This window comes from Zootoca vivipara, chromosome 11, assembly GCF_963506605.1.
Source record: "Zootoca vivipara chromosome 11, rZooViv1.1, whole genome shotgun sequence".
Taxonomy (NCBI): Eukaryota; Metazoa; Chordata; class Lepidosauria; order Squamata; family Lacertidae; genus Zootoca; species Zootoca vivipara.
Genome location: NC_083286.1, coordinates 60,835,782 through 60,862,494, shown reverse-complemented (window position 1 = coordinate 60,862,494; position 26,713 = coordinate 60,835,782). Strand labels below are relative to the sequence as shown.

General features: G+C 45.9%; 1 protein-coding gene across 1 annotated transcript; it reads left to right on the top strand.

Annotated features, from left to right (window-relative positions):
* The first annotated feature begins 708 nt into the window (after window positions 1-708).
* DCAF12 (DDB1 and CUL4 associated factor 12) lies at window positions 709-20,840 on the top strand. The gene is made up of 9 exons (XM_035100475.2): window positions 709-1,005; window positions 3,785-4,039; window positions 7,613-7,819; window positions 8,945-9,005; window positions 11,084-11,277; window positions 12,681-12,746; window positions 14,214-14,376; window positions 16,208-16,386; window positions 17,116-20,840. The coding sequence occupies exons 1-9, from the start codon at window positions 937-939 to the stop codon at window positions 17,272-17,274; spliced, it is 1,353 nt and encodes a 450-aa protein (XP_034956366.2). The 5' UTR covers window positions 709-936; the 3' UTR covers window positions 17,275-20,840.
* The last annotated feature ends 5,873 nt before the right edge of the window (window positions 20,841-26,713 follow it).

Here is a 26,713-nt window from a genome sequence, read left to right as displayed (position 1 = left end):
GCAGAGAAATATTTGAGGTCAATTTGGGAGAGTCAAAATGGTTTCAGGATTGTTTTCCTGTACTATTTCAGACACGTGGTTTATATACTTATGTATGTATTTGCCTTGTACATTTATGAACATTTATTTTATATATATAAGACCTTAGAATTCGTATAACAATACAAAAAATTAACATCAACAACCCACCCCAACAACTCCCCCCTAAAGAACACCCCAGCCCGTGCCTATGCCTAGCTATTGTATTTATTATTATTATTTATATTCCGATCTATACCCGGAGATCTAAGGGCGGTTCACAGAATATAATCAAAATATAAAACCACAGATAATAAAAGGTGACGACTAAACCTATTATTTAATTTAAACTAAATAAGGAAGTTGTTGGAGGTCGGGGAAGGACGCAACAGGCGCGCGTTCCTCTGCTGCCCTCCAGGGGGCTCCATAAGTAACCCTCAGCGCGCGCCTTGGCCAATGAGCCCCTGGGGGTGGGATCCAACGCGAGTCCTCGGCGCAGGGCATTCGCCCGCATGCCTGCCTCCCTCCAGTTGCCCGGCAACACCCAGAAGGGAGCGCCACTCGGAAGAGGTCCCGCGGGGCGAGGCTGCCGTTGCCGGGCAACCCCTGTGCGGCTGTTGCGCAGGCGGGCGCGTCATTGGACAGACGCGCCGCAAAGCGCGCGAGGCCGTAAAGCGCCTTCCCTCCCCCCCCCGTCTCGCCTTCCGGGCGCAAAATGCCGTGAGCGGCGCCCGGTCGGGCGGGCCTGTGGAGGGCGGTCGGTCGGTCGGTCGGTGAGGAAGAGAAAGCGAGAGGGAAGGCCAGGCCGACAGGAAGGGGAGGGGGCGACCCGGCTCCGTCCCATGCTCCGTCGGCGGCGGGCGGCCCTTTCCTCCCCCTGCCCCTTCATGCCGGGCCCGGGCCGGGGTCGCGCCGGAGATGGCCAGGAAGACAGTTAGCAGGAAGAGGAGGGCGGCGGCCCCCGCGGCGGGGCCCGGAGGAGAGCAGGTAGGCCCGCAGGCGGCGTTGGCGGAGAGGGGCCAGGAAGAGGCTCGCCGGGTGGGGAGGACGGAGAGGTGGGGGGCTGGCCCTCAAACACTTTATTTGGCCCTTGTGACTGGGTTGGGGAGGAGGGGGCTTGTTTTGGGGTGGGTGGTCGTGTCGGAGGACGGGGGCGAAGCAGCCTGATGAGCGGCAGAGCCTGCTCTTTCTTGTACGTGGGGGGACATAGGCGTGTGCCTCGAGGTCGGGTTGGCATCCGCCTGTCTCCGGGGACACGGAGATGTGCCATAGGCAGACGTGAAACGTACGTGTGAATACACTCGCGCGTCGTCGGCTCCCTGCCGATCAATCAGTAATATAGTTTAGTATATAATCAATCTGTAACATAAGGTAACGTGCAGGTTATTGTGGGGACAGCGGAGGGGAGCGGGAGAAACGGAGGGGAGCGAAACGGAATGTAAAGCTTGCGGGAAGGCGGTGCGTAAATGCAAGGAGTAAACAATGCGCATACATGTTTGCGCGGACCTGTTTCATGTAGGTAACCGGATTTCCGCCAAGGTGCCCAAGGCAGTTTGCAGTACTGTATATTTCGCTTCCCTCGATCCGTAGGCGACACCGCCCCCACAATAACTTTAATATTATAAACGATCGATCGATCCACACGATAGGGTGTTGTTTTGGAGGACAGAGAAAGGCCGGAGGGCCGGACTGCTCCCTTGTCTCCATTATTTGCTGCTGCCCCCAACCTCAAAGCGCAAACAATGAAATCGGCGAATAAAACCAATCTCGTCGCTCCCCCCCCCCCCCAAAGCAAGCGAGGGTTTGTGCGCGTTAGCTCCAAGCCGCGGGTCATAGCGCCTTGTCTCCCCATCCCATTCTTCTGCAGCGGGGACTCTTTCTCCTCCCGCCACTTGCTTTCCCGGTGTTCAGAGGTAGACTGCCCCTGAACATGCAGGCTCCATTTCCTTCCCACCGCGCTCCTCCTCGTTGGCTCTGATCCCTCCAAGCTGCAGGAGGAGCGTGGAGTTGGAAAGGGCGATGAAGCCGCCCGGACGGGTGCCGGTGGAGGCGGCGGCGGCGCAGCAGCCAGATGACACTTCCCGGTTGCCCAACCCCCCCGGAGCCTTCTTGCAACCTGCAATGGCGGTGGCGAGGGTTGCTGGATGTGTCCTTGGACCGGGGTGGTGGTCGCGGAGCCCAATGGGAGAGGGGTCTGGGCGCATCACAGCTGCGCCCTGGAGAGCGCCGGGGTGCTGGTCGGTGCCTGCTATCCGGCCGCCCCCTGGAAAGACCTGCTCCTCTCCTCTTCCTCCAGCCTGAAGGAGAAGCGAGCGGCTCTTGGGAGCGCCCGAGCCCTGGATTCGGCGTTCGGAGCTTTGCAACCGCCTCGGCCCGAACGCCAGGAGGGTACCAGGCGCGGCGGCCGCTGCTCCCACCCCCCACCCCCCAGTAGCGGCCAAACGCCGGCCGGGCTCCCGATGCTGCGGACCGCGTGTAAACGGAGGGGGTGGAGGCGGGGCTTGGCTGGCCAGAGGAGGGCGCATCAGGTTTGTTTTCGGGGGCTGGAGTGGAAAGGGAAGCTGGGCATCTGCGTGAGCGACGAGCCAAGGCTTCGCCGCGAACCTCGCTCGCCGAAGTAGCTGGCTCGGGCAGAGTCCTTCAGAAGCCGCTGGCAAAGACTATTAAGACTTGCCTGATTGAATGGTCCTCCATACAGAAAGGGGGAGGGGGTGGAAATCCCTGTAGGTGAAAACAACAACAACAACGACAAAACAGCCCATCTGGAAGCTTGTGTGCAGCCGACTTGCCAATTTCCCGTGTGCAGGGATTTCATTTTCAATTTTGTGTATTGGAGGAGCATTCCGTGATGTAAGTAGCAGTTGGTCCTGCTGCCTGAAGACCTATAGTTTAGATGCAGCTTACTGTTGGGGGGGGGGAGAGAATTAAACTTTAGGTGTTTGGGTCAGCTGAAAATGTTAATTTATGTGAACGCATCTTGGTCCTCTGCAAACGTCCACGCTGTAGTTCATCTTCATGGTACTGATGGTTCATTATTTTCTATTTTAACCCAAGGTGTAGGCACGATAATGCCTCAGAAAGTAAAGATAGCTGTACTGGCCAGTAAGTAAAATTCCAAAATCTGCATCGGAGCAATCAATATTTTTATTAGGCAAACCAATATGCCACGAAATAATGGGCAACCTTTCCAGGTCTCCAGAACTCTTCAGGCTAGATGGCAAACAAGCGAGGGAATGGCTGGTATTAATTAGAAATGAATTAACCGTAAAATGAGCTAAAAATCCAATGCTTACCACCTTACAATAGATTGTCAAAAAGCATGTATATCATATGTATAAGACAATAAAAAGTGTTAACAAGACATCTGAAATAAAACAAATCAGTGACATGTGAATACTGCTAGAGAAGAGGGCATAAAGTGGGAGCCACCACAGATGAAGTCCTTCACTTGTTTGCCACCCACCTAACCTCTGAAGGCAGGGAAACGCCCTAAGAGAAATTGACAGATTCCTTGGGGGGGGGACCCCTGAGGACAGATCCCCAGGATTCCCAGGGGTGGTAGTCAAGACAGTTAACACTGGTTTAAGATATTATTATTATTTATGCAGTAGAGCAGGATCCTAGAACATTGCTCTGGCGCAGTGAAAGATGTGTCATATTCTTAAGGGGTCTCTGATGTTACATGAAATGGATCTTCCCTCTGGGGCAGATAGGCAGAATCCTTTCGAGGTAATAAGTTACAGGAACTGTTGGTATTTTCCCACAGTATGGCTGGGATCACTCAGCTCACAAAAGGAAGCGGCTCCCCCCAGTTAAAAGGTCCCTGGTATGCTACCTGAAAGGAAGAGAGGTGCGGATGCAGGATGAGTCCAGCTACCACCGACTGCTGCACGGATATGCAGCCCAGCAACTGCCCGGTCTCCTGAAGGAAAGAGAGTTTCACCTTGGGACCCTCAATAAAGTGTTTGCATCTCAGTGGCTGAATCACCGGCAAGTGGTGTGTGGGACAAAATGCAACACAGTAAGTGCAAATCTCTCTCTATCTCCTTAAGCTAGAACCGCTCCTGGATATTGTGTAGCTACACAAACTGTTCAGAAAAAGAGAAAGGTGAGACCGTTTAAAACCTGCCTTTTCTTAGCATTTGCTGCATTTTCATACACACTTTCTACTTTCCCTTTTAGTTTTATCCGTAAGCTGCTTTGAGTCCCTGTCAGGGAAAAAGACTGGGTAGGAATAAATATACAGTATAGTAATAATTATGCAACATTTGTCTTTAATTGAAAGCAAGTTCATTATTGTACTATTTCAGGCTTGTATATAAACTGCTAGAACCTCCTAGCCTGCAATCTTTTTTTTACTAGTATAGTACAGAGACCTTTCCTCCTCTGCCTTTATTCACCTGCCTGCAATTCCTGGTTTCCTGTTGCAAGCCTGCTTGTACCTACCATAAATCTAAGGCTATATTATTGCATATATGCTCTGTGGTACAATGCCCTTTTTGAGGTGAGGCAACCCGTACTGTGGGCAGTATTTGAAGTGCAGTTGCACCATAGTCTTGTATAAAAGCGTGATATCAAAGTTTCTTTTTCACTTCCTTTCCTAATGATCCCTAACATGAAATTCACCCTTTACACTGCTCTCTCTCACTGTGTTGGCATCCCTGAACAATCCAGTTAAAACCTCAAGGTTTGTTTGATCTGGTCAGTCGCTGCCAGTTGATACCATGAGCTTATATGTGATCCATTTTTTCAAAATAGGTTTTATATTTGTCATTTTCTAGTCTAGGTTGATTATAGGGACAAGTTACTTATTTTTGTCAGCCGTTTCTCATTTTAAAAAACTTTTGGGTGGACGCCTTTCAGACCTGGTGATTTGTCAGCTTTAATTTTCTCAATCAGGCGGGGAATAATGCTGCATTTAATCAGAGCAGAGAATCTTGATCTGGCTCTATATAAGCCTGTTTCATGTGTGAATGCCAGTTTCATTGTAGAACACACACGTATCACTTTTTGACTCAAAATTCTTTCGTTTGAATGAGCTGTTGGCTTCAATTTAGTGCACTAAAAATCCATGTTTTCTTTTCACTGACAATCCTTCTAAATCGGAAATTTTTAAATACAGGCAACCATCTATTATCATGGGGTTGCGTTCCTGGCCCTTCTGCGTGTTGGCGGAGCACACACAAGCCTGTCCCGTTCCGCCCCACCCCCGTTCCGCCCTCTTCTGGGTTCAAAACTACCTGCGCTTTAGTGATTGCGCATCAATTGAACATGAAAAAAAATTGGTTTCCTGCTTGTTTGACACACTTTACTAAGTTCATTTTTGGTTCATTTGGGTTTTAGTTTGTGTAATATAGTGGAGGGATGCATGGTGAACTGGAATAGTCAGGCTGATTGAAGAAGTCAGGGTATGAATGGTATCAGAAGATGGTCTTGAAGACACGTGTTTAGGTTTTTTAGCATATGTAGGGGAATTGCATCAGCTGGCTTGAGTTTTATAGATGAGCTGAAGTAAAACTAAGCAGTTTCGATTAAATTCAAATTTGAACTCTTCAATTTGGGTCCCTAAGCTAGCATGAAATAGCTACACACACCCGACCTCTCTCGCCAACAAAGAAGCACGAACAAACAACAGAGAACCTGCACAAAAGACGCTGACGCCGAACCCCTACACATATCAAGAAAAACAGAAACATCGGCAATCCACCACACCCAACTCCCCATCCCACCCACCTCTTTCCCCCCTTCCTCATAATGTCTCAACAAGTAAAATTGATGTGTAAAAATGATACATGAGACACTGCACTACCTTTGTAACCCAAGAAAATCCTTAATAAAAATAATTATATATATATAAAAAATAGCTACACACACGATAGGCCTTGAGACCTTGTGGAAAAGAGTTTTGTATCTGGTGAGCAACATTTTACATGCCTGAGCAAGAAGCAGATGACTGAAAATTTCCCAGGCCTGGTCTCTACAGCAATGCTGCTGTTTCTGCCAACCTCTCTGCTAGAAGCACTTCAAATCTGAAAATGGATTCTGTGTCTGATTCATGCATGAATTTATTTAGCTTTGAGTGAGCAACTTGCTATGATTCCTAGCTACAGTTAGGATAATGCAACCAGTTCATTCATCCACTAATAAGACCAGTAGTAAAGCAAACCTGGAAAGACTTGGATAACCTCTGCCCCCCCCCTATACACGTTTCTGCACACTACATGGTTAAATTGAAATTAGTCAGTAGTTAACTCCAGAATTGCACCCCATGATGTAAATGCTCCCTCTTGTTTTCATAATGCGGGTTGTTGCTTTGCCATCAGTTTTTTTAAGGATTTCTTGTTTGACCTTTTAAAATCTATTACTTGCATATTATGCTTCTGCCTGTGGTGGTCTATGCTACATACTGCATTTGTTGGATTGTTCTGCCTGAGTCTAAAAACGGAACTTTGATTTCAAATGGCTTGCGTGCCCTGTGACAGAGCTGGGCTGTGCAAAACACCAGAGGGAGTTCTGGGTAGCTGATGGGCTTTTGTTACTCCTCAGAACTCTAGCTCTTCGTTGTCTAAAGTGAATTTCTAGACTTCAGGGATGCAGAAAAGCAGTACTGTATGTTTGGAAAAGCAGCATTAAAATGCTCCATATGTATATAGAAGGCTGTCATATACAGAGCCGGGTCCATTGATAGAGTTCAGTATTGTTGTCAGTGCCTGGCAGAGGCTCTCCAGGTTTTCAGACAGGAGACCCTCTCCCAGCCCTGTCCGGAGAGGCCAGGGATTGAATCTGGAATGACTGAGCTACAGCCCTTTCCCTTGCAGAAATATTCGTTGGTTGAATGCGGTGTCTAAAAGGGGCCCCTGTGATTTGGCTTCCTGGTTGTCTTTTTCTTGGTGTTCCCCTAGAGCAGAACAAAGCATCTGTTTTGTAGGCAGCTGCAACCTGCTAAGTTAGCACGCCAGGCTCTGAAAGCAACCTCTTGTTGACTCTTCCTTAATAGATCTGGAGGGAAGGCAGCCAAGCAGGATAGATCTGTGTGAAGGTAGCAGTGCTGCAGTGTGGTTTGGGTCTCCAGAGCACACAAGTACTTACTTGGGTTCCTGCCTCCATGTGCTAGAGCATACTTGAGCAGCTTCCCCACTTGCACTTTGAATGGAGACAATAGTGGGATCGCATTCCCTCAGGTGATCTGTCAGATCCCAGCCGCTGGTGGTGCCAAGGTTGTTGTAGGGAAGGAACACCAAAGTCATCTTCACCTGATGCGGAAAAAATATTCCTAACAGTAATATGCTTTTTCAGTGTCCGTTTTTTCGCATTATCTAGCTTAAATCCTGACAACAGCCCTGCGTGGTTGGCCAGCACCATCCCTATATTGTGGGTGGTGGTAGAAGAATTGAACCAGTGACTTCCTGGTTCTTTGTTCACCTCATTTGGGCATGTTACCACAAAAGCATAGGCTGCTGCTTCTCTTCATGCAAAGCAAGTTTGGTTAAAAATGTTCTATGATCACAGTGTTCTCTGTGCAGATTCAGGTTTAAGAATGAGCCACAGGCACTTTCTGACCACAGGTGTGTGTGTGTTCCTTCCTTCCTTCCAGTTGTTTGTGGTCGATGTCCAGACGGGTCAGATTACCAAGATTCCAATTCTGAAGGACCGAGAACCAGACATGGTGAACCAGCAGGGCTGCGGGATTCACGCCATTGAGCTGAACCCTTCCAGGACCCTCTTGGCTACGGGAGGTGACAACCCAAACAGCCTTGCGATTTATCGTCTGCCTACACTTGATCCTGTCTGCGTGGGAGATGTAAGTGCCCCTACATGCTTCTGTTGCTTTATTTCATTTTCATGGAAATTCTGTCTCAATCTGGTGATGACTCCATTTGATGATGGGTAGATTAAAGAGGGCATCTTTATGTTAGCTGTCAGAAGTTGGATGGGGTGATGTATTTCTACATAACAGGAATGTTTAATATTGTGAAGCTGAGTGGGACATTGCAGGGAATTTGGACTTGGTTGACGTCCTGTGTACTTGTTTATAATCTTCTAGTGTAAAAATCCAAAACCTGCCCCCTCTCATCAGGCACCTCTGGTTGCCTTTTTGGAGAACAAACTTGCATGCTTGTTATCAAGAAAAGCAGTTGCATTTATTTGATGCTTAAGGAAATACATGAAACCTTTACCTTGATATATGAAACCTTTGCCTTGACCTATGTGTATGACCCATGTTCCGCAGATTGTATACAAACACTAAGTTAAAAAAACTGAAGAAAACCAAAGAAGAATTTCTTAAAAAATGGGACAGGTACAAGAAATATGTTAGAAAATATACTGAGAACAAAATTTCCATGATAGCGTTTGAGTAAAAAAGGGAAAAAATCTGTTTGGATTTGCAGAAATCAGTTTCCTTAAGAAATAGGAGTGTCAAACGATATGTAAAAACAGAGATAGCATGGATTGAATATACACTCTGCGACAAAAAGAGGAGAGTATGCTGATGGAGATAACAGGAAGTCCAAAGATAAAATTTTTTCTTTTTTTTTTCTCCTTTCCCTTTTTTTCTCTGGGAAAGGAGGATTAGAAATACGATACGAAAAATTGTAACAAACAAATATAAATGTATATGTGTATGTATATGTATACAAGCATGAAAAACAATGTTCAGGTTTGGTGATGGGAAAAAATAAATAAATATCATTCAAAAAAAAACCTGAAGAAAACCAAACCAAAACAGTATGATTACCTTGGATCACTGTCTCGCATGTTGTTATAGTTTACAAAGATAAAAACAGATATATTTCTCCCGTGGAATTGGTCGACGTGTTGCCTCTTTTTTTGGTATTTTGACTCAAGTCTGCAACACAGGGGTTGTTTCATTAGCATTGAAAAAATTCTCCGGCATCCTCATTTCTTCCTTCCTTTCTCTCTCTAGGATGGCCACAAAGATTGGATATTTTCTATTGCATGGATCAGTGACACCATGGCTGTTTCTGGTAACTTCTCCTAATGGCTTTATTTCTGCGCGCCCTAACATCTAACGGACTGTAGCTTCTCTTGTAACTCACCAGCTCTCCTCAGGCATTGTACACGCGTGTAAAACCAACAGGAGTGGGAACCTGTGTGGTAAACTCGGCTCCCACCCTGTCTCCATCCTATTCCAGGGTTCCACGTCCTAGGAAGCCTCTGTGAAAACCGGGAGGATTCCTGCTTCAGGGAGTTGCTTTCCAGGTCATGGAGCGTTATGACAATGGTGATTAGCATGCCTTTTGCTTTTACACATGAGTAGAATGCCTGAGGTTTCAAATGTGTCTTCTTGAATTTTTAATCATATCTGTCTTAAGTACTTAAGCTGATTATGGCAGCTCCTTTTTCCATATTATCCCCACCCATTCAGCCCAAAAGAAAACTGCAGTTTTTGCAAGGAGTTAGATGTCTCTAACATCTCTGTGTCCTCCTCAAAGTATATATCACACAGAGCTCCTCCTTGCAGTTCCCCTTGCAGTTTGTTTTGGCTTGTATGAGAGAATCTCACATTTTCGGCACTCAAGAGCTAGATTCCCTCCCCCCCCCCCCCCGGAGAGTTTTGTCATTCCATTTTAAAATTCGGCAGAGAACAAAAGGGCATGGACTTAGGCAAGGAGGGATAGGTGATAGCAGAAAGGTGAATTTTTAGCCATGTTGAAATACTAAATAAATTGGAGTCCTTGGAGAATTGAGAAAATCAAATTAAAAGATTCCAAGAGCTCTGGCCAGGTAGCAGATTAATTTTTAGAAAGTTTTAAGTTGAGAAGAAGAAGACAATTTCCAGTAGCAATCCAGTTTTTAGAAATCCAGGACAAGGCCCTGTTTCGGTTTATTCTTCATCAGCTCTAGTTTCATAGTTTCAAGGTCAAAGCGTACCATTCATGTTTTTCTAAGATTTCTAAAAACTGGATTGCTACTGGAAATTGTCTTATTATTCTCAACTTAAAACTATCTAAAAATTAATCTACTACCTGGCCAGAGCTCTTGGAATCTTTTCATTTGAATATTTAGCCATGGCAAAGTGGCCAAGAAACTGCGGAGAGAGCACTGATGTCTTCTGAAAGACCTGCCTAGGCTCCCTCTAGTTTCTGAGCCTCATTGTGGATCCACACCCTAAACATTAGAGTGGTTTTTCTGTAACCAGAAAGGGTAGAGACTTGATGTTTCAGAGGAAATCTCATAACCACCACCACCACCACCACCCCATTGCCAAACTGCTTCCAATTCTATCCTAAAGTTCTGAAATACTGATACTTGAACCACACTCCTGCTCTTAGAAGCTGGGCTGCTTGGCCCCAGTTCTGCATTGCCACTTCCTCGCCTGGAAGCTAAAATGGGCTTCTGAGCCCGGGTAGCTTTTCCCGTGTCCCTATATGCTGGGATAATGGTTGCAGCATTTGCATATCTTCAGAATAGCAAATGAAACATGGCAGATTTCACTCTTCCATAGTGATTATAATTTTGCTGTGTTACAGCCAAGCTGAGAAACAGCCCACAGGATGTATTTATTGAGTGACGCTGCCAGTGTCCAGCATAGCTCCAAAGCCCTCTCAATGGAGGCTTACTGGACTTTGTCCCACTGTAACACATCTAGTGGAGAAATGCCAGGACACTGTTGCAATGATCTTTATTTTTTGCTCTTGTTTACAACCTTCTGTAAAGACTACAGTTGTGCCTTTGTCAGGTTGCACTGCAAGGCTGTGTTTACACAGTTTGTTCTGTAGTGTGCTAACCAAACTGACGGTTGCAGGAGACTGCCAGAGTTCAATTAATCTTGAAAGAATTTCAGATGTGTGCCCCTTTTGGAATGCATTCTGTGTGCCCAACCTTTTCTCTGCGGGAAACTGGGTGGTCTGCTCTCCTTGCTTACTTGGAACATCCTGCGCCACGATAGACAGTGCAGAGAGCTGTGTTATGAATGGTGCATGACTGAATACGTAGCACTTGCCTCTTTTTAGGCCTGTGCCCCGTCTCAGTCAGAGAGAGAGTGGCAGAGTACTAGGAGGGCATGTGTTTAATGTATCCTTGGGTCTGCTGTCCCATGCAGGCTCCCGAGATGGTTCAATGGGGCTCTGGGAAGTGACGGATGAAGTCCTAGCCAAGAGCGATGCAAGACGCAACTTGTCTCGAGTTCCCGTCTATGCTCACATAACACACAGGGCTCTGAAGGACATCCCCAAGGAGAACACCAACCCGGACAACTGCAAGGTTCGGGCACTAGCTTTCAACAACAAGAACAAGGTCAGTAAGATAAATAGGTTCCAAGGTATCTGACCATAACCTTCCTATTGCCAGTGCTGGAAATATGTTGAAAGCAGCTAGGATACCGAAAAATTCAGCGTTGGAATTATTATTATTATTATTATTATTATTAAGCACTCTGCTCCCACCCCCACTTTCTAGCTCAATCCTTTGGTTCATTTTCTGGCCGAAACCACAATAAGTAAATGAAAAAAGTGTGTGCTGAAAGCGCAAAACAAAAAACAGCATATTTGAGTTTCCCAGGAATTAGCATGTGGGCAACCCCCCCCCCAATAACACCCAGCTGGGCTTCCCCCCACTTTTGCGTTTTTACTTAAACACCTCTCACCCATTCTATTACACTGGCCTGTCCCAGAATGCAAATTCTTGATGCTGGGAGAGGCAGAAGAAGAACACCCATATTTCTGCAGGTGTTGCAAATAAAACAAATGTTAAAAATTGTGATGAAGTTGAGGCAGGCACCTGCTGTGCTTCCCATTGGTTTGCTGATGCTAACACTGAAATTGGAGGGCAACCAGCTGCAATGATTTGTGTTGCAAATGGCAAAGGCGCCGAGGGTGTCATGCCCCATGGGCTTTGTGGAGCAGTGATGTTGTGAAATAAGGGACTTGCTTTTAAAATAAGGGATGTCTGACAGTTCCGCTTGGTTTTCGCCATCAGATTTTTGCAACCTGTGCCTCTGATTCTGAGGTCTAGAAACTGCTGAGTGCTTCATTTTTAAATAAAAACTAGGGCACTCTGGATTCTTAAGAGCTGCACACAGCAGCCTAGAGGTGCATGCAGTTCTTCTCATGACCACTTTTGGATATAAGCTTGTGCTGTTCTTTCTCCCCGTGCTACCCTTCTTAATTTTAATGGTTTGCAGGAACCCACTGAAAAATTATAGTGCGCAACCTGTGGTTCTGATGTTGCTAGACAACAACAACAACAACAACTAATTTATTATTTATACCCCGCCCATCTGGCTGGGTTTCCCCAGCCACTCTCGGTGGCTCCCAACCGAATATTAAAAAACACAATACAGCATTAAACGTTAAAAACTTCCCTAAACAGTCCCATACTGACTGTGCTGTGCAGGCTGGAGCTGAAGGGAGTTTGAGTCCAGTAACACCTGGAGGGCTACACTTTCCCTATCCCTTTTCCAAATTGTTTTGTTTTAAATTACTTCAGCCATCCTTAGAAAAATCACCCATGTTAGGTCAAGGGTGGTTGACCCCACATTGCAGATGGGGGCGGGGGCAGGCGCATGAGTTTGTGTCAGTGCTGAGATTCTGAGATGGGGGGGTCTGTTGTTTTAGCATTGTATATTGTCAAGCTTTTAATACCGAGTGGTACTCTGCATGGATGTTCTGCGCTGGCTTACAAAGCTCTTTCTGTTCTAGGAGCTGGGAGCAGTGTCCCTGGATGGATATTTCCACCTCTGGAAAGCAGAATACACACTTTCAAAGGTAACCTGCTGGTGTGGGGAAAAAATGTATGCTGGGCTTTATTCGTGATTTGGAATTAAATAAGTTTTGAGCCAAATTGCAGCACTTACTGACTGTTGGTAGCATGGCAGTAAGTGTCTGAGTAAATGCAGGCTCTAAAGCAGACACGTCCTACTCTCAACAGACTGTCATCTACTCCCAGTATTTAAAAACTGGCAGTGATCTACCATTGTCATTGGAGGGAGGAGGAGCGTGCGTGGGGTGGTTGGGTGGGTGGAAGGGGAGGGCTGACCAGAGTTATTTAGCTTTTTTTAAAGGGGAAATGCCATACATCACTCACTGAAATCAAATGCACACAGCGCTAAACCCAGTCATCGTATCCCCTGCAGGCATAGGCAACCTTGGCTCTCCAGATGTTTTGGAACTACAACTCCCATGATCCCTGACCACTGGCCCTGTTAGCTAGGGATCATGGGAGTTGTAGTTCCAAAACATCTGTAGAGCCAAGGTTGCCTATGCCTGCCCTATTGACATCGCCAAACGACCGCCCACTTGACATGACAGAGGAACAGAGAGAGGGTGGAGGGTGGCGGAGACATTCATTCCCCCGTTCTTTTAATCCCGCGATCAATAAGGATCCTGCGATCGCCTGGGCATCTACCTGTCAATCGTGGTCGACCGGTTGAACATGTCTGCTCTAAAGCATGGCTGACTGATTTATCAAAGGCTCTCTTATCTGCTGTAAAGCAGTCTCTGTGTTTCCAAAAACAACTGTTACAGTGGGTGGAGATTTGCAGTCAGTTTTGGACAGAGTTGCACACACACACACACACCCCCGCATGAAATGCCAGGCACATAGTTTGGGGGTTCTCCTAGGCTCAGTGCTGTGTATGGAGGGGCACACAATGTCTGTGGCTAGGATGCCTTTTACCAGCTTAGAGTGACGGCTAGAGAGGAAGCAAAACTTGTGAGTGACACAAGCTCTGCTCACAGCAAGGGTAGATCTCTACCATACATGTTCTGTCAGGTTTCCGATAAGGATGGCTCTGAATTGCCTGCTGGCTTACCTGGGCTTTTAAGAGCTGCTTCAGATACCCTTCTTACTGGCCCATCGCTGAGCAACAGACTAGCAGGTAATGGAGCAGGGCCTTTTCAGTGGTGGACCCATATTTTTGCCATTTTTCTCCTGAAAGGTGGGACATAGGAATCTGCCTTAAACCGAGTCAAACCATTGATCCATATAGTCCATTATTGTTTGCACTGATTGTCAGCAGTTCTGTAAGCCAGTTTAGCCTGCAAATACACTTCGTTTCTCCTGTTATTTGTTTGCAAGGCTTGCTAGTTCTGGTTGGCAAACATTTAAAAATCTAATACTTGAATACAAGAAAGTATACTTTCTTGATAGACTTCATTGCATCCTATTGTTCACTGTCCTCTGTACTGCTTCTCATGTGGGTTGTTTTCTGTCTTCATTTCCCCCCTCCCCAGCTGCTGTCAACGAAGCTACCGTACTGCAGGGAGAATGTGTGTCTGGCCTATGGTCAGGAGTGGTCTGTGTATGCTGTTGGATCTCAGGCACATGTCTCCTTTCTGGACCCAAGGCAGCCTTCCCACAATGTCAAGTCTGTCTGTTCCAGGGAGCGAGGCAGTGGTAAGGATTCTTCATGAGAAAACTTGAGCAGTGGAGCTTCAGCAATCTCTTTCAGTGTTCCTTTACTTGGTGATGATGTTATACATCCTCTATAAGTGGGAAGGAGGAAAACTGGTGCTCCTGCAAGGATCTCCGCTGTGCCAAATAGTAACGAAGTAGTCTGCCCCATGGGTTGTTCTTAATATTCCTTTTAATACAGTGCTATATGGCCAGAGCTCTGTTTGCATGGACAAGTTGCCGGCTACGACTGCTTTCATTCCCCAGATTCTTATGATGGTTGTTGCCCAACCGCAGGTCTTTGAAATTACTAATTCCAGCATCTTCATTTCTGCCCTTTCCCCTGATAATTCATTTTTAATTGTGATCATATCTTCTGAAGTAGTTGCAGTTTCCCATTTCGATGTCCTTTGACATTCTTGCCTCCAAGTCCTGTTGTATTGCTGCGATAGTACAGAACATCAGTAGTGTAGTTCTTCTATTACTTGGGCAGATTCTGCACAGTTTTTAAGCAGTTATATATCCCTCTTAATTCCACTCCAGGTTGGATTTATGAGCATGTCTGTGAGACACCGTGTCTAAAGGTCTTTTTAAAATGTAGATCTCTTAACCTACTGGCTGCAGCTTATCAATAAGATGTGCCACACTTTTAGAGAAAAAATCAAATCTGGCATGGAATTCATTAAATCTGTGACTTTTCAAATGTTTTCAAGGATCTAAATGGTTGTGTTTTGTTCCTACATCTTTCCTGGCATCAAAATGAGGCTGAGTTGTCCAAAATCCCCGGGTTTTCTCGTCTTTGTTCAGAACCTCGCTGATCTTTTAGGATTGCCAAGGTTCTTGCCCTCTTTTTAGCCAAATATTGGACCTCACTTGATGGCATAGACCACGTCATCTGGCTGCTCAATGTTGGTTGATATATGTTAAGAAGTCAAACCAGACCTGCGCTGGCTCAGGGCTGTGCGATAATAATTCTTTCCTGTCTGGATTTTTTTTTAATAACACAGTTTGGTATACTGCGGCATTGAAGTGTAATTCATCATGTTCTTATACTGCAGCAGCAAGGTTCTGTGACTAGAGGTTCATGCTCAAAATAGTTCAGAGAGTGGGTGCACGCGAGAAAAGGTTTCCCATTATCTCCAGGTACCATTTGTGCCTCCGCATGACATTAAATCATTTAACGTTCAGAATTTTGAGACTGGTTTTTGAAGTCTCATAAATTTCAAAATCTGTTCTCGTATACTCCCCCCCTTCACCGCCCCAGCTAATTGGCATATTGTTTATCTCCTTCGTTTATTTTGTAATGTGGAAAGGGGCATTTTTTTGCTACTAATGAGACATAAAGCACAGCTGTTGCTGACTTTCAGGTTCCTGTTAATAAAAATACATTGGTGTCGACAGCCTGGAACAAATCTAGTGGGTCTGTGACCTTTTCTCCAACTGCGGCCTGCTCACAAACCTGGCAGGGTGATCACCATGTTGTCTTTCTCCACCACCTAGTAAGCAGAGGTATACTGCTGCTAAATGTGGAGGTTTCTTTTCTAGCTGTTCTGGCTAATTGTCCACACTGCTAGTGGCATTAATGAGGGAGAAGTGTCCCTTGATGTAAGGAGCCCAACTGCCATCAAGTCAACTGTCATTTTTTTTGCCAAGGTCTCATTTCCCATGGAAAAATTGTAAATTAGTGGAAATGCTGGAGAAAGTCTTCCTGGGCAATATTTTCTCTCTTAGAATGAGTGAAATGCTTTTGAAGATTATTATTTTTTAAATAAAGGCAGCATTCTGAAAACCATGGGCACAGGTCTCGCCATTAACCATCTCCCCTCCACGACAGGTATTCGCTCTGTGAGCTTCTACGAACACATTATCACAGTGGGGACCGGGCAGGGTTCCTTGCTGTTCTATGACATCCGAGCCCAGAGGTTCCTGGATGAGAAGCCGCTGCACAGTTGCTACGGAACAAAATTAGGAGGAAGTGAAATTCTCAAGTTGTCGACTGGCAAAGGTTGGCTGGTGAGTAGCTTGCAGTGTGAACGAGAGGTAGCCTTACCACAAACATTGCTTCTTTTAAAGGCTCTTCCACTGACTGAGGGCTCTGTTCTGGCAGCGTTGCCAGATACAGGTGAAATAAGTTGCTTGCTCTTTCTATTGAATGGATATGCCAGGCTATTGGAAGCTCTTGCTTTTCCTTTCTGTAAGAGTTTCGTCTGCAGAGCCGACACGAGATTGCGCCACCGCAATCTCCGCATCTTCTCCTGCCACTGCTGCCGTCCCTTCCTCTCCCCTGCTGGTGGCAGTGCTCTCTCCATCCTGCCTTGGTCTAGGTAGGGCCAAAAAGGTCCTTCCTCAGAGTGAGGCATTCTGTCCTAGAAGGGCATTTAAAGTTTAAAGTTACTGTGCAAAGTGTAAAAGCCCTCCTTAGAGGGAGAGGGAGGAAGTGGGAAGCCTTGCCTGGTGGGCAGCAGGCCTGTGTGAATTTGCCACCTTAGTCACTTGCCTTATGGAAAGGACTTGCCTCTTAGTCAAAGGGGTGGGGTTGGAGAAAGGACATTCCTTTGGCTGAAAACCAGCTTCAGCTTGAATTGTTGACTTTGATTTTGCTGCTGTTCCCCATCTTGTTAAACAGCTTGGGTTTCCGAGCTGGTCGGCAGCTTCCCAGTTCCCTTCGAGTGCTCCTAGGGATGTGCAGCCAGTTGCAGGGAAGGTCATAACTGACTCAGTTGTTGCCCTTTCCTTTGACAGAATCATGATGAAACCTGGCGGAATTACTTTTCAGACATCAGCTCCTTCCCAAACGCTGTTTACACCCACTGCTACGACTCGTCTGGCACGAAACTCTTTGTGGCAGGAGGTCCCCTTCCGTCTGGACTCCATGGGAATTATGCTGGTCTCTGGAGCTAATAACTCTTTCCAAACAAAGCTCTTTCGTGCGAATTACTTCCCCCTCTGCATTTTGTTTTTAAAACACAACGGACTTGTGTGACGACTACACTGTTCTCTTCTGGTTTTGATGCATCTTGGGGGTCAACCTTTTCTTTTCTTTTCAGAAGGGGAGCAGCCTCTTCCACCCGTCTCCCGACAGTTTTTGTACATTTTTTGAACAGTTTTAGTTTTGGTTTAATCTCCTTTGATCTTTCTACAACAGGGTTTATAAACCCCTCTTTTTATTGCATTTCTTAAAAATGGCTGGGTCTTTGCCCTGAACTTAGGCTAACCAAACTTACATGCCCCCTCCTCCCCTTACTTTGCTGTGAGGTAGAAATCCTCCATTAGATCGGCTGCTGCCAAGCTTTCTGTGAAAGCCCAGGGGCTGCGAGTGCAAGTGTGTGTGTGCGTTGGGGTGTATGTACGTACGTGCTGGTACTTTGTCAGTCACATTACCTGGAATAAAAGCTTCTTGTAATTAAAAGGAAAAAAATTAAAAAGTATTTATATAATGAGATACGTTACTACTTTATCCACAGAGCCCAGCTTGCACATGGCTTCACATTATTCTGAAAAGTACAAGTTTAACGATGCTGTACTGTGGTCCAACATGTGAGCTGTGGACTAGGCCTGTCTTGCCTTCTCTTTTCCCCTTTCCTCCTCCCACGGATCCACAGGAAGGATATGAGTGTATAGACTGATTGCAGGGCAAAATTTGTGGTCCATGAGAGCTGGTCCATGAGAAAGGAGGTGTAGGAGGAAGAAATGGCCAGTTTTCAGAGTCCACTTGTGTGAGATTTTTAGTTCTGCTGGGTGAAATGCTTTCTGAGACTGGCCCCATAGATCTGCCAAATAACTACCCCAAACAGCCTCCAGCATTGAAAATTGTGTGTGGCCCAGCTCATTAAAGCCACTGAAACATCTTTTAGCACTGCAGGGATAGTGACTAACAACGCAAACCCTACATAGCTCTGTTTAACATGGAGTGCCGATGACTGCCTTGTGTTGGGTTTATTAGCAAGGCGGTCCAAGATTCCACAAGGAAGCAGCACGAGCCATAGGTTGGTCTTCTGGACTTAACTGCACATGAGCTGAGACTTTTCGCTCGTGCCTGGCCTTTGGGGCTTTCTCGATGGAAGTCCCACAGTGACCCATGTGGCTGTTCAGCCGCTGACCCCAGTGCAGCTGCACCCCGTAATTTGTAACCCATCTAAATTGGACCATCCAAGAAAGCGCACTTGCAGCATGGTGTTTGTTGTTATGGCAAAATGCTTGCTTTGCTTCCCCTCTGCCAAGACAAGAAACAACACCGCAAGACAAAACTGGAGCTTGAAGCCCTTTTGCTTCTTCTCAGCTGGAGTTCAGTTTTGCTGTCCAGTTTGCCAAAGGATGCTGCTGCTGCTGCTGTGCCACAAAGAAACTGCACTTGTGGGGCTGGAAATAAGTAGTGAGCTGAAGAAATCCACGTCTTAGGCAAGACTGGCTGATGCGTCTCTCTGTGTGATTCAATACTCTGGTCTGGCATTCTTCCAAGCAGCTTCTGTTGGTTCTGGATAATGTTAGCCCCATGTCTGCACTGGGTGTGATGCAGAGCTTTCTGGCCCTCCTAGTGTAACAAAGGAGCACGAGTATTGGCCTTCAGCTATGGCTGTCCATTGTGTCTCTTCAGTTTCTTTGTTATGGAGGCCTGTGTGGAACTGAGACTCATGCAGAAGAAGGGGCTGTGCTCCTCTGAGGATTGAAGGCAGCCCTTTCTCTGAAAGGCATAGTCTGAACGTAAGCCTGTTTTTACCCCTGGGGTTGGGCAAAGAGATGGATGAAATATGCCTCCAATTTCTAATTCGTATGCTGGGTTTTGGCTGTCAGAAGTCAGAGATCTAAAGAGAGCCACTGCCATAATACTTTGCAGCTTGCATTGAGTTGCGGTTTTAATACTGTGCAAGCTTAAAGGGTTCCTTGGAAATGCAACTGTGCCCCTGGACTTTGGTCTGGAGCTTGAAGAAAGCATATTTCATGGTAACATTAGCTTCTCTCGCTCCCCTTACGATCGGAGATTCTTTCCTGCAAAAGGGGGAAGAGAACTTCTAAAAGCACCTGTGGTGTCAAATGTTGGGATCCTTGTTAAGTCCTTATTTCATCTTCCATCTTGTGATTGAGAAAAACGGAGGCTGAAAGAAGAGCTTATGCCTACAGACATTGAGGCTGCATCATGTATTCCGGGGCAGCAATTTTGCATTTAACAGCAATGTTTTTGATCTGCTTTATATTTGTTTTATGGTTCTCTTTCACAGGCTATCTTGAAAATCTAGATTAATAAAATTTAAGGAAAACAAAAAACCACAGTGAGCCAGACACACGATGTGGTGCTGGCTGCCTGTCAGCTCCAGCTCCTAGGTGTGCGTCCCTTTGTCATAAACCTAGTCATAAACATGAATGGTAGAGTTTTACATGTAAACACTTTCTATAGGCACATGGCTGCAAGGGCCTTTGTTCATACATTTATGAGAGTCTGTTGAATAACTGCCCCTCTTCCCCGAATAAAACTGTCCCAAAAAATCATTTCCTCTCTTAAGTGCCTGGACACACAGGAAACACTGAGGGCTGTTTCACATATCATGTGTCGCAAAGATGGGCCTGCTAATGAAACATGGTCAATAGGGGGTCTTAACCAGGGTTGGACCTCCAGCTAACAGCTGTATGATACACCAGTTTGCAAAGGGTCTGTGCCATCTGTATGGCATGTTTTGAACTTTATGCTTCCAACATCTTGGGCATAGGGTTGGGTCCAGTGGCGGTGCTCAGTCGGTGGTAAAACATCTATCAGTGGAACAGGGTTTTGGGTTTTTGTAATTCCCCTTTCTACCCTACAGCCACACTACCCCTATTAAATCTGCTGCACAGCAGTCAGGGCTCCTCTAGAGCAGATTTAGGGGAGGTCCCGCCCCCTAAATTCCACTGATGGATACCTGAGTGTCAGGTAAGTGACACTGTTAGTTAGATACATACCCTGGGGAAATTGTGAATTCGCTACAAGTCAAACCAAGTGGGGTGTTTCTGAGACATAATCCCAGCAGCTTTGGAGACTAGCATCCCAGCCTTGCACGCAGAATGCAGTTTCCTTCCATTCCCTTGAGGTGAAATGAATGTCGTCATCTGGGTGCTGGATCTTAAACCTCCTTAAACTTGTACTTTTAAAAATGGGCTTGTGCACCTGGTCAACTCTTGCTCATAGCCTCCCACAGTCTCAGGGTTATATGTCACTACAATTTTCATCCAAATGACAGCACACAGGACCAATCAGAGGTTAGCGTGCCTTTCTCCTATGGTACCTTGATCTTTGCAAAGCTGCCTATGACAGGATTTGCTGTTTGTCACAGTCTTTCATCTGGATATTGTTTTGTCTTTTTTCTAAAATATATATACATAGATATAGATATAGATATATGATAATGAAATGTTCTAAGCTGCAACCAACCTGTTCAGTGAATTGTAACTTTTTAAATTTGATGTTCAAGAGTGGTGTATAAAATCAAATGTGTGGATTCGTCTGAAGTGCGAGTTTTTCCGCTAACTCCCACGCTTAATTTGTTGAGGGGATGGTGCCCTTCTTTATTTCCGGATGGTGGTGGTTTGCAAACTGCACTGCTTGGGTCCCAATAGATGCTTATTCAATCCAAACAGATGGTTTATTAGGCAGATAGTCTAAAGCAAAGTCTTTTTATTTCCTCAAAAGCTTTCTTGGTACATCGGTGATGGACACACACACACACACACAGTGAGAGAGAAAGAGAGATTTGCAGAGTTTTCAGAAGCTTCTGGAGAAACCTGATTCTGAACTTACACACACAAGCTTGAAAGAGAGGTAACATCACAGTTACAAAGAAGAGAGAATAGCCCTTGTCAATGTATACTTTCGAAACTGCGTATTTGAAATTGCATGCAGTTTGCATTTTTAATCCGCTTGGAAGCCTGTAGAACTGCATGAGGAACTAATGCTATAGGATGCGCAAAATGTTGTCTGGGGCAAAGACACACGACTCGAGGCAGGTTGAACTCAATGGGAAGGCGACCAAGAGCAGAGCTCGAGGGCTTCCTTTTATTGAAAGCTCAGGATGACAGTTAATCATTACAACGACAGTGTAACTTCTAGCCAATTACAGCAGTGCAGTCCCATACAAGGTGATGTTTCCTGTAACGTCACACCCGGTCACTCCCTAAGACATCCTCCATAGCCCACGTGTTGTTTTGCCATGCCCTCTGTCCATGCTCCAAGCACATGTCACTCTGTAAACACCCCCTCCTAGTTCCCATTGTGTTACCCTCCTTGGCTTGACCCATCTGGTTTGTCCTGATTCATCCAGTTCCATCCAGATCCTCCTTGATCCTTCTAGCTCTGTTGTGACCTGTTGCCCTGCTGACCTGAGCCTCTGACCTGTCCTTCTTCACGTGTCTCCCATTCTGACATTAGCTGGCTTGCCGCGCTAATGCCCACACTCTCAAAGATCGGTGTGGCTTGCCAGCACCAGATCTCAGTCATTCCCACACATGCCTGCACAATTTCCTCGTGTAATCCCCACACAAAAGACAACTTGGAAGTGTTGCTGCATTAAAGCAGTGAGTGGAGTGGGATGGGGTAAACAAATGACTATAAAGCCAGAATTGCTTCTGCTGCCTTCTATGTTTGAAAGCACAATATGCCCCGTATCAGTCAGTCTTTGTTTTCCAGGATCACGTTAAACTGGCTGTTTGGTGCTTTCCAAAGCAAGGGCTGTAGCTCAGTGATAAAACACACGCGATGCACACAGGAGCCCCCAAATTCAACCCCTGATAAATCTCCAGGTGTGGTTGGAGAAGACTTTGCTGTCTGAGGCCCTGGAGAGCTGCGGTCAATCTGGACAGTCCTGAGCTAAAGAGAGCAATGGTGTGACTAGGCGGCTTCCTGCGTTTGCATGTGACAAAAAACAGTAGGTTCCTGGAGTGGGTAACTACATTGATTCCTTGTATGTAGAGATGGTCAAAACTAAGCATGGCTTTTACACTGCTAGAACAGCTGCTTCTTACTATTTAAATCTGCCTACCACCCTGTACCTATAGCTCTCAGGGCAGTTCACAACATAAAATTACTGCATAAAAAACACAAAATACAGAATAAAAATAAAGACAACCCAATGAGAGGTATGCACCTGCTTGGGACATGTGAAATAGTAATTAACTTGCATCTAGACTTATTAAATAGACCTTAGACGTAGCCACCTAGTTTCTCACAATGGCATTGACTTGCCGAAGGAGAACATAGCCTGCTGGGCATGTGTGGTGCTACCTACGTGGAAATAGAAGTGCTTTTCTCCGTTTCGTCTATCATCCCCTGTGCCTTCAATCTCTCAGGCTCAGGATGACAATCCATTATTATTATTACTATTATTATTATTATTATTATTATTATTACTATAATAATAAAGGTCCGTATAGTTAAAGCTATGGTTTTCCCAGTAGTGATGTATGGAAGTGAGAGCTGGACCATAAAGAAGGCTGATCGCCGAAGAATTGATGCTTTTGAATTATGGTGCTGGAGGAGACTCTTGAGAGTCCCATGGACTGCAAGAAGATCAAACCTATCCATTCTGGAGGAAATCAGCCCTGAGTGCTCACTGGAAGGACAGATCGTGAAGCTGAGGCTCCAATACTTTGGCCACCTCATAAGAAGAAAAGACTCCCTGGAAAAGACCCTGATGTTGGGAAAGATGGAGCGCACTAGGAGAAGGGGACGACAGAGGACGAGATGGTTGGACAGTGTTCTCGAAGCTACGAACATGAGTTTGACCAAACTGCGAGAGGCAGTGCAAGACAGGAGTGCCTGGCGTGCTCTGGTCCATGGGGTCACAAAGAGTCAGACACGGCTAAACGACTAAACAACAACAACATGATCCCATGATCTTGCATTCCTTGCGATTTCACACAGCGCCTTTCAGTCCATATTGAATCAGTGTCCCTTCACACCTTAGGAGTACAAGAAACTGCAATGGGATTGTGCCCTTTTTTGTGAATGAATTCTATTGCATTGGGATGGGTAGCCTGTGGGCCTCTGGGTGATGTTGGGCTATAACTCCCATCAGCCTCACCAGCATAGCAGGAATGATGGGAGTTGTAATGCAGCAACCTCTAGAGGCCCGCAGGCTAGCCCCCCTTGCATAGCATGGGCAAGATGGTCCTGTTGTGTTGACTTGCTGCCTCTGTCAGTATGGGGCATGATTACCGTGATATTTATTTTTCCTCCCAAAAACACACCACGGCTTATTTTCAGGGGATGTCTTTTTTAAAAAAATATTAAGTATGGTACAGCAATCTAATGGTGAAGCAAAATAATTTGAAGCAAATTTCTGTATAGAATTTTTGTATTGAAGAAAAGAAAGTACTCTACCAGTAGTTTTGGGCTGGTATCCTCACAGAGTTGGTATCCTATGGTCGTTTTGGGCTGGTACCGGTATCCTCACAGAGAATTGTGCGACTGCTGCACAATTGGACTACTGCCCTTTTTTGCTGCCCAAAAGCGCACCGCTGCTCTTGCCGGCTCCCGCTGGGTCGGGGCGCGGCGTGTGCTGCTGCCTTTGCCGGCTCTCGCTCAGTCGGGGCTCAGCACGGCGTGCGCTGCTGCCTTTGCCGGCTCCCGCTGGGTCGGGACTTGGCGTGGCGTGCGCTGCAGCTTCTGCTGGCCCCCGCTTCGTCTGAGCTCCATGTGGCGCACGCTGCGCATTCGCTTCCGGCAAGGACAGGTATCTTCCTTTTCCTGTTCCTTGTGGAAGCGCCATCCAGACCTGTTCCCGCCACGGTACGGTACCAGTACCCCCAGCACGTCTTATTTTTGGGGTATGTCTTATATTTTATTGCCTTGAGAAAATCGAGCCCTGGCTATTTTATAGGCACGTCTTATTTTGTGAGAAACACGGTATCTGTGAATTCTGCATTGTAGGGGGTTCGACCAGAGACCCTTGGTCCACTATAATTCTGTTGTGGTTTTAGGAGGAGCTCTGGATGTGTCTGCAGTACAGTGCCCCACCGTGTCTTCTGCTTTCCTTCCTTGCACCCTGAATTTAGTTTGGCTACAACCTAGAGTTGGTTCACTTCCAGACAGCTTTGTACATTTCCATGGGTACAGCCGCAATGCTTCCTAGAGGTTTCCTAAGGGCATGTTTGCTCAAAAACACATTTTGTCCGCACCCAGTTGCACATGCTACCTAGATTTTCCTTCCAAGTGTTCCAAACAATTAAAATAAGCCATAGAGAAGAAGACTCTGTGCCATGACTGATTACAGAGTGCCATTTGGCATCTTTCATGTAAGAATGTTAAACCTGGATGGTTTTTCCATCTGTTCAGATCAGTTTATTTGAAATAATATGTGTAGAAATCCACTGGTTGTACTATGTACTAAGGTGTCCCTTCATTAACATTGCAAAATGTGCCTCAAATTTCATCAAGAATAATTCAAGTGCCCTGTTTCTTCTCCACCCCTTTAACTGGATTACATTGCAAGGAATTAAATGCAAGTTTCTAGTTTCATTTTGTGTTTGTTGATTGCTGAATGTTGGGTGTTCATAAAATTCTCGCCACTTCTCTTTTCTTGAGCACCCTGTAGTGCAATTTCTCAATGTTGTAAGGTATGAAAAGGATGCAGATTGTAGAGGAAACATGGGCCCTGTTAAGATCTCCATTCTGAATTCGAGATGGGTTGGTAATGAGCTGTATTCATTGCAACGCTTAAATCAGTGGGATTCCAGCAACTTAAACTCACCTGATTCTTTTATTGTCAATCAGTGTGAGGATGCAGGACAAAAAGGGTCATGATCCAGATTTTTGCAACTGGAGTACAGAGCGAGCTGGGTTGTCCTTCCAGTTAATGCAGAACAGCCGCAGATTGATTGCCAATGCTATCTACAATATCATTGCTTGGCCCTAAATCAACTCCCTTGATGCAACCGATAATGGACAATTGGTGACACAACAGGGGAGGTGGTCTGTGCAATCCCTGGTTCCATTACATGGTATTCTCATCTTGAGTGCCGTATATTTTGCAGCCTCACTCGCTGGATCATCACCTTGTCGTCTTCCAAAGCAGCTACTCTATTCCGAACTTAAAAATGGAAAGCGTGATGCTGGTGGTCAACAAAAGAGGTTTAAAGACTGTCTCAAGGCAAATCTAAAAAAATGTAGGATGAACACAGACAACTGGGAAACACTGGCCTGTGAGCACTCCAGTTGGAGAACAGCCTTTACCAAAGGTGACATGGGCTTTGAAGACACTTGAACTCAGAACACAAGGGAGAAAAGTAGAGGAAGGCACACTTGGCAAATCCACACGGTGATCAACTCCTGCCCAGGAACCAATTTCCCCACTGTGGAAGGATGTGTGGATCCAGAATTGGCCTGCACAGTCACTTACGGACTCATTATTAAAACTGTGTTTATGGAATACAATCTTGGCTAGGAGGGATCGCTAAAGAAGAAGATATTTTGCAGCCTGACAACCTAATACTTTCTACCATGGTTTGCTCTAAGAGTCATTGTTCTCAAGTTCAGTTCGTTTTTTGTTTCTCCCTCTACTCACCTCTCCCTCAAGTAATTGAAGTAGTGTGAACTGAAATCTGGTGATGGAAAACATTTCCGCATCTTAATATGGGTATATGAAAAAAGTGTATTTGCACAGTGATCCAAAGTGCATTTTTTTCACCCCTGTTTTTCTATGAGCTTCCCAAGAAGCATGCTGGCTATCCAGTACTATACAAGAAGATGTGGATGGCATCAAATTATTATTGTATGCTCTAAGAAAAAAGAAACACAATTAAATAAATTGCAGCAGAGCAAAATAAAACCAAGTGTAAAATAAAACCTGCATGTTAAAGCACCTGAATGGCCTTGGCAAATAAAAGGAGTTTTCCATCTGAGAAAGTTGGTGCCTTGCAATCCTTTTGGGTGGGGGTGGGTGCAAATTTCAGAAGCAGGGCACCAGAATAGAGAAGGCCGGGTCTGCAGTTACTGCCTGCCTTCCGTCAAATAGCAGAGAGGCCTAAAACCTGGTCTGCAGAGGCCGGTCTTAGCATCTAGGCCATTTTCGAGTGCTAAAATGCAGACCTTCAACCTGTGCCGTTTTTCTTGGCTGTGCGCATAAATGTCACACTTCTTGGATTATGGCCTGTTGTGCAAATGTAAAAGGCACAGAGCTTTTGCTGGGCAAAAAGGTGTCAGCTCTATACGGAAGAGGCTTAGAGATCCACTTCTCTATCCTAGGCTGCTAAAACCCAGCATTCACACTGGGTTGGGCAGGTGTCTGCTTCATACCAGCAAGAAGCGAAGCGATGACTCACTTTGGCACGAGTGTGGGCAGGCAACTGTCTGCTTCTGCTGATGAGCGAAGGTGCACAT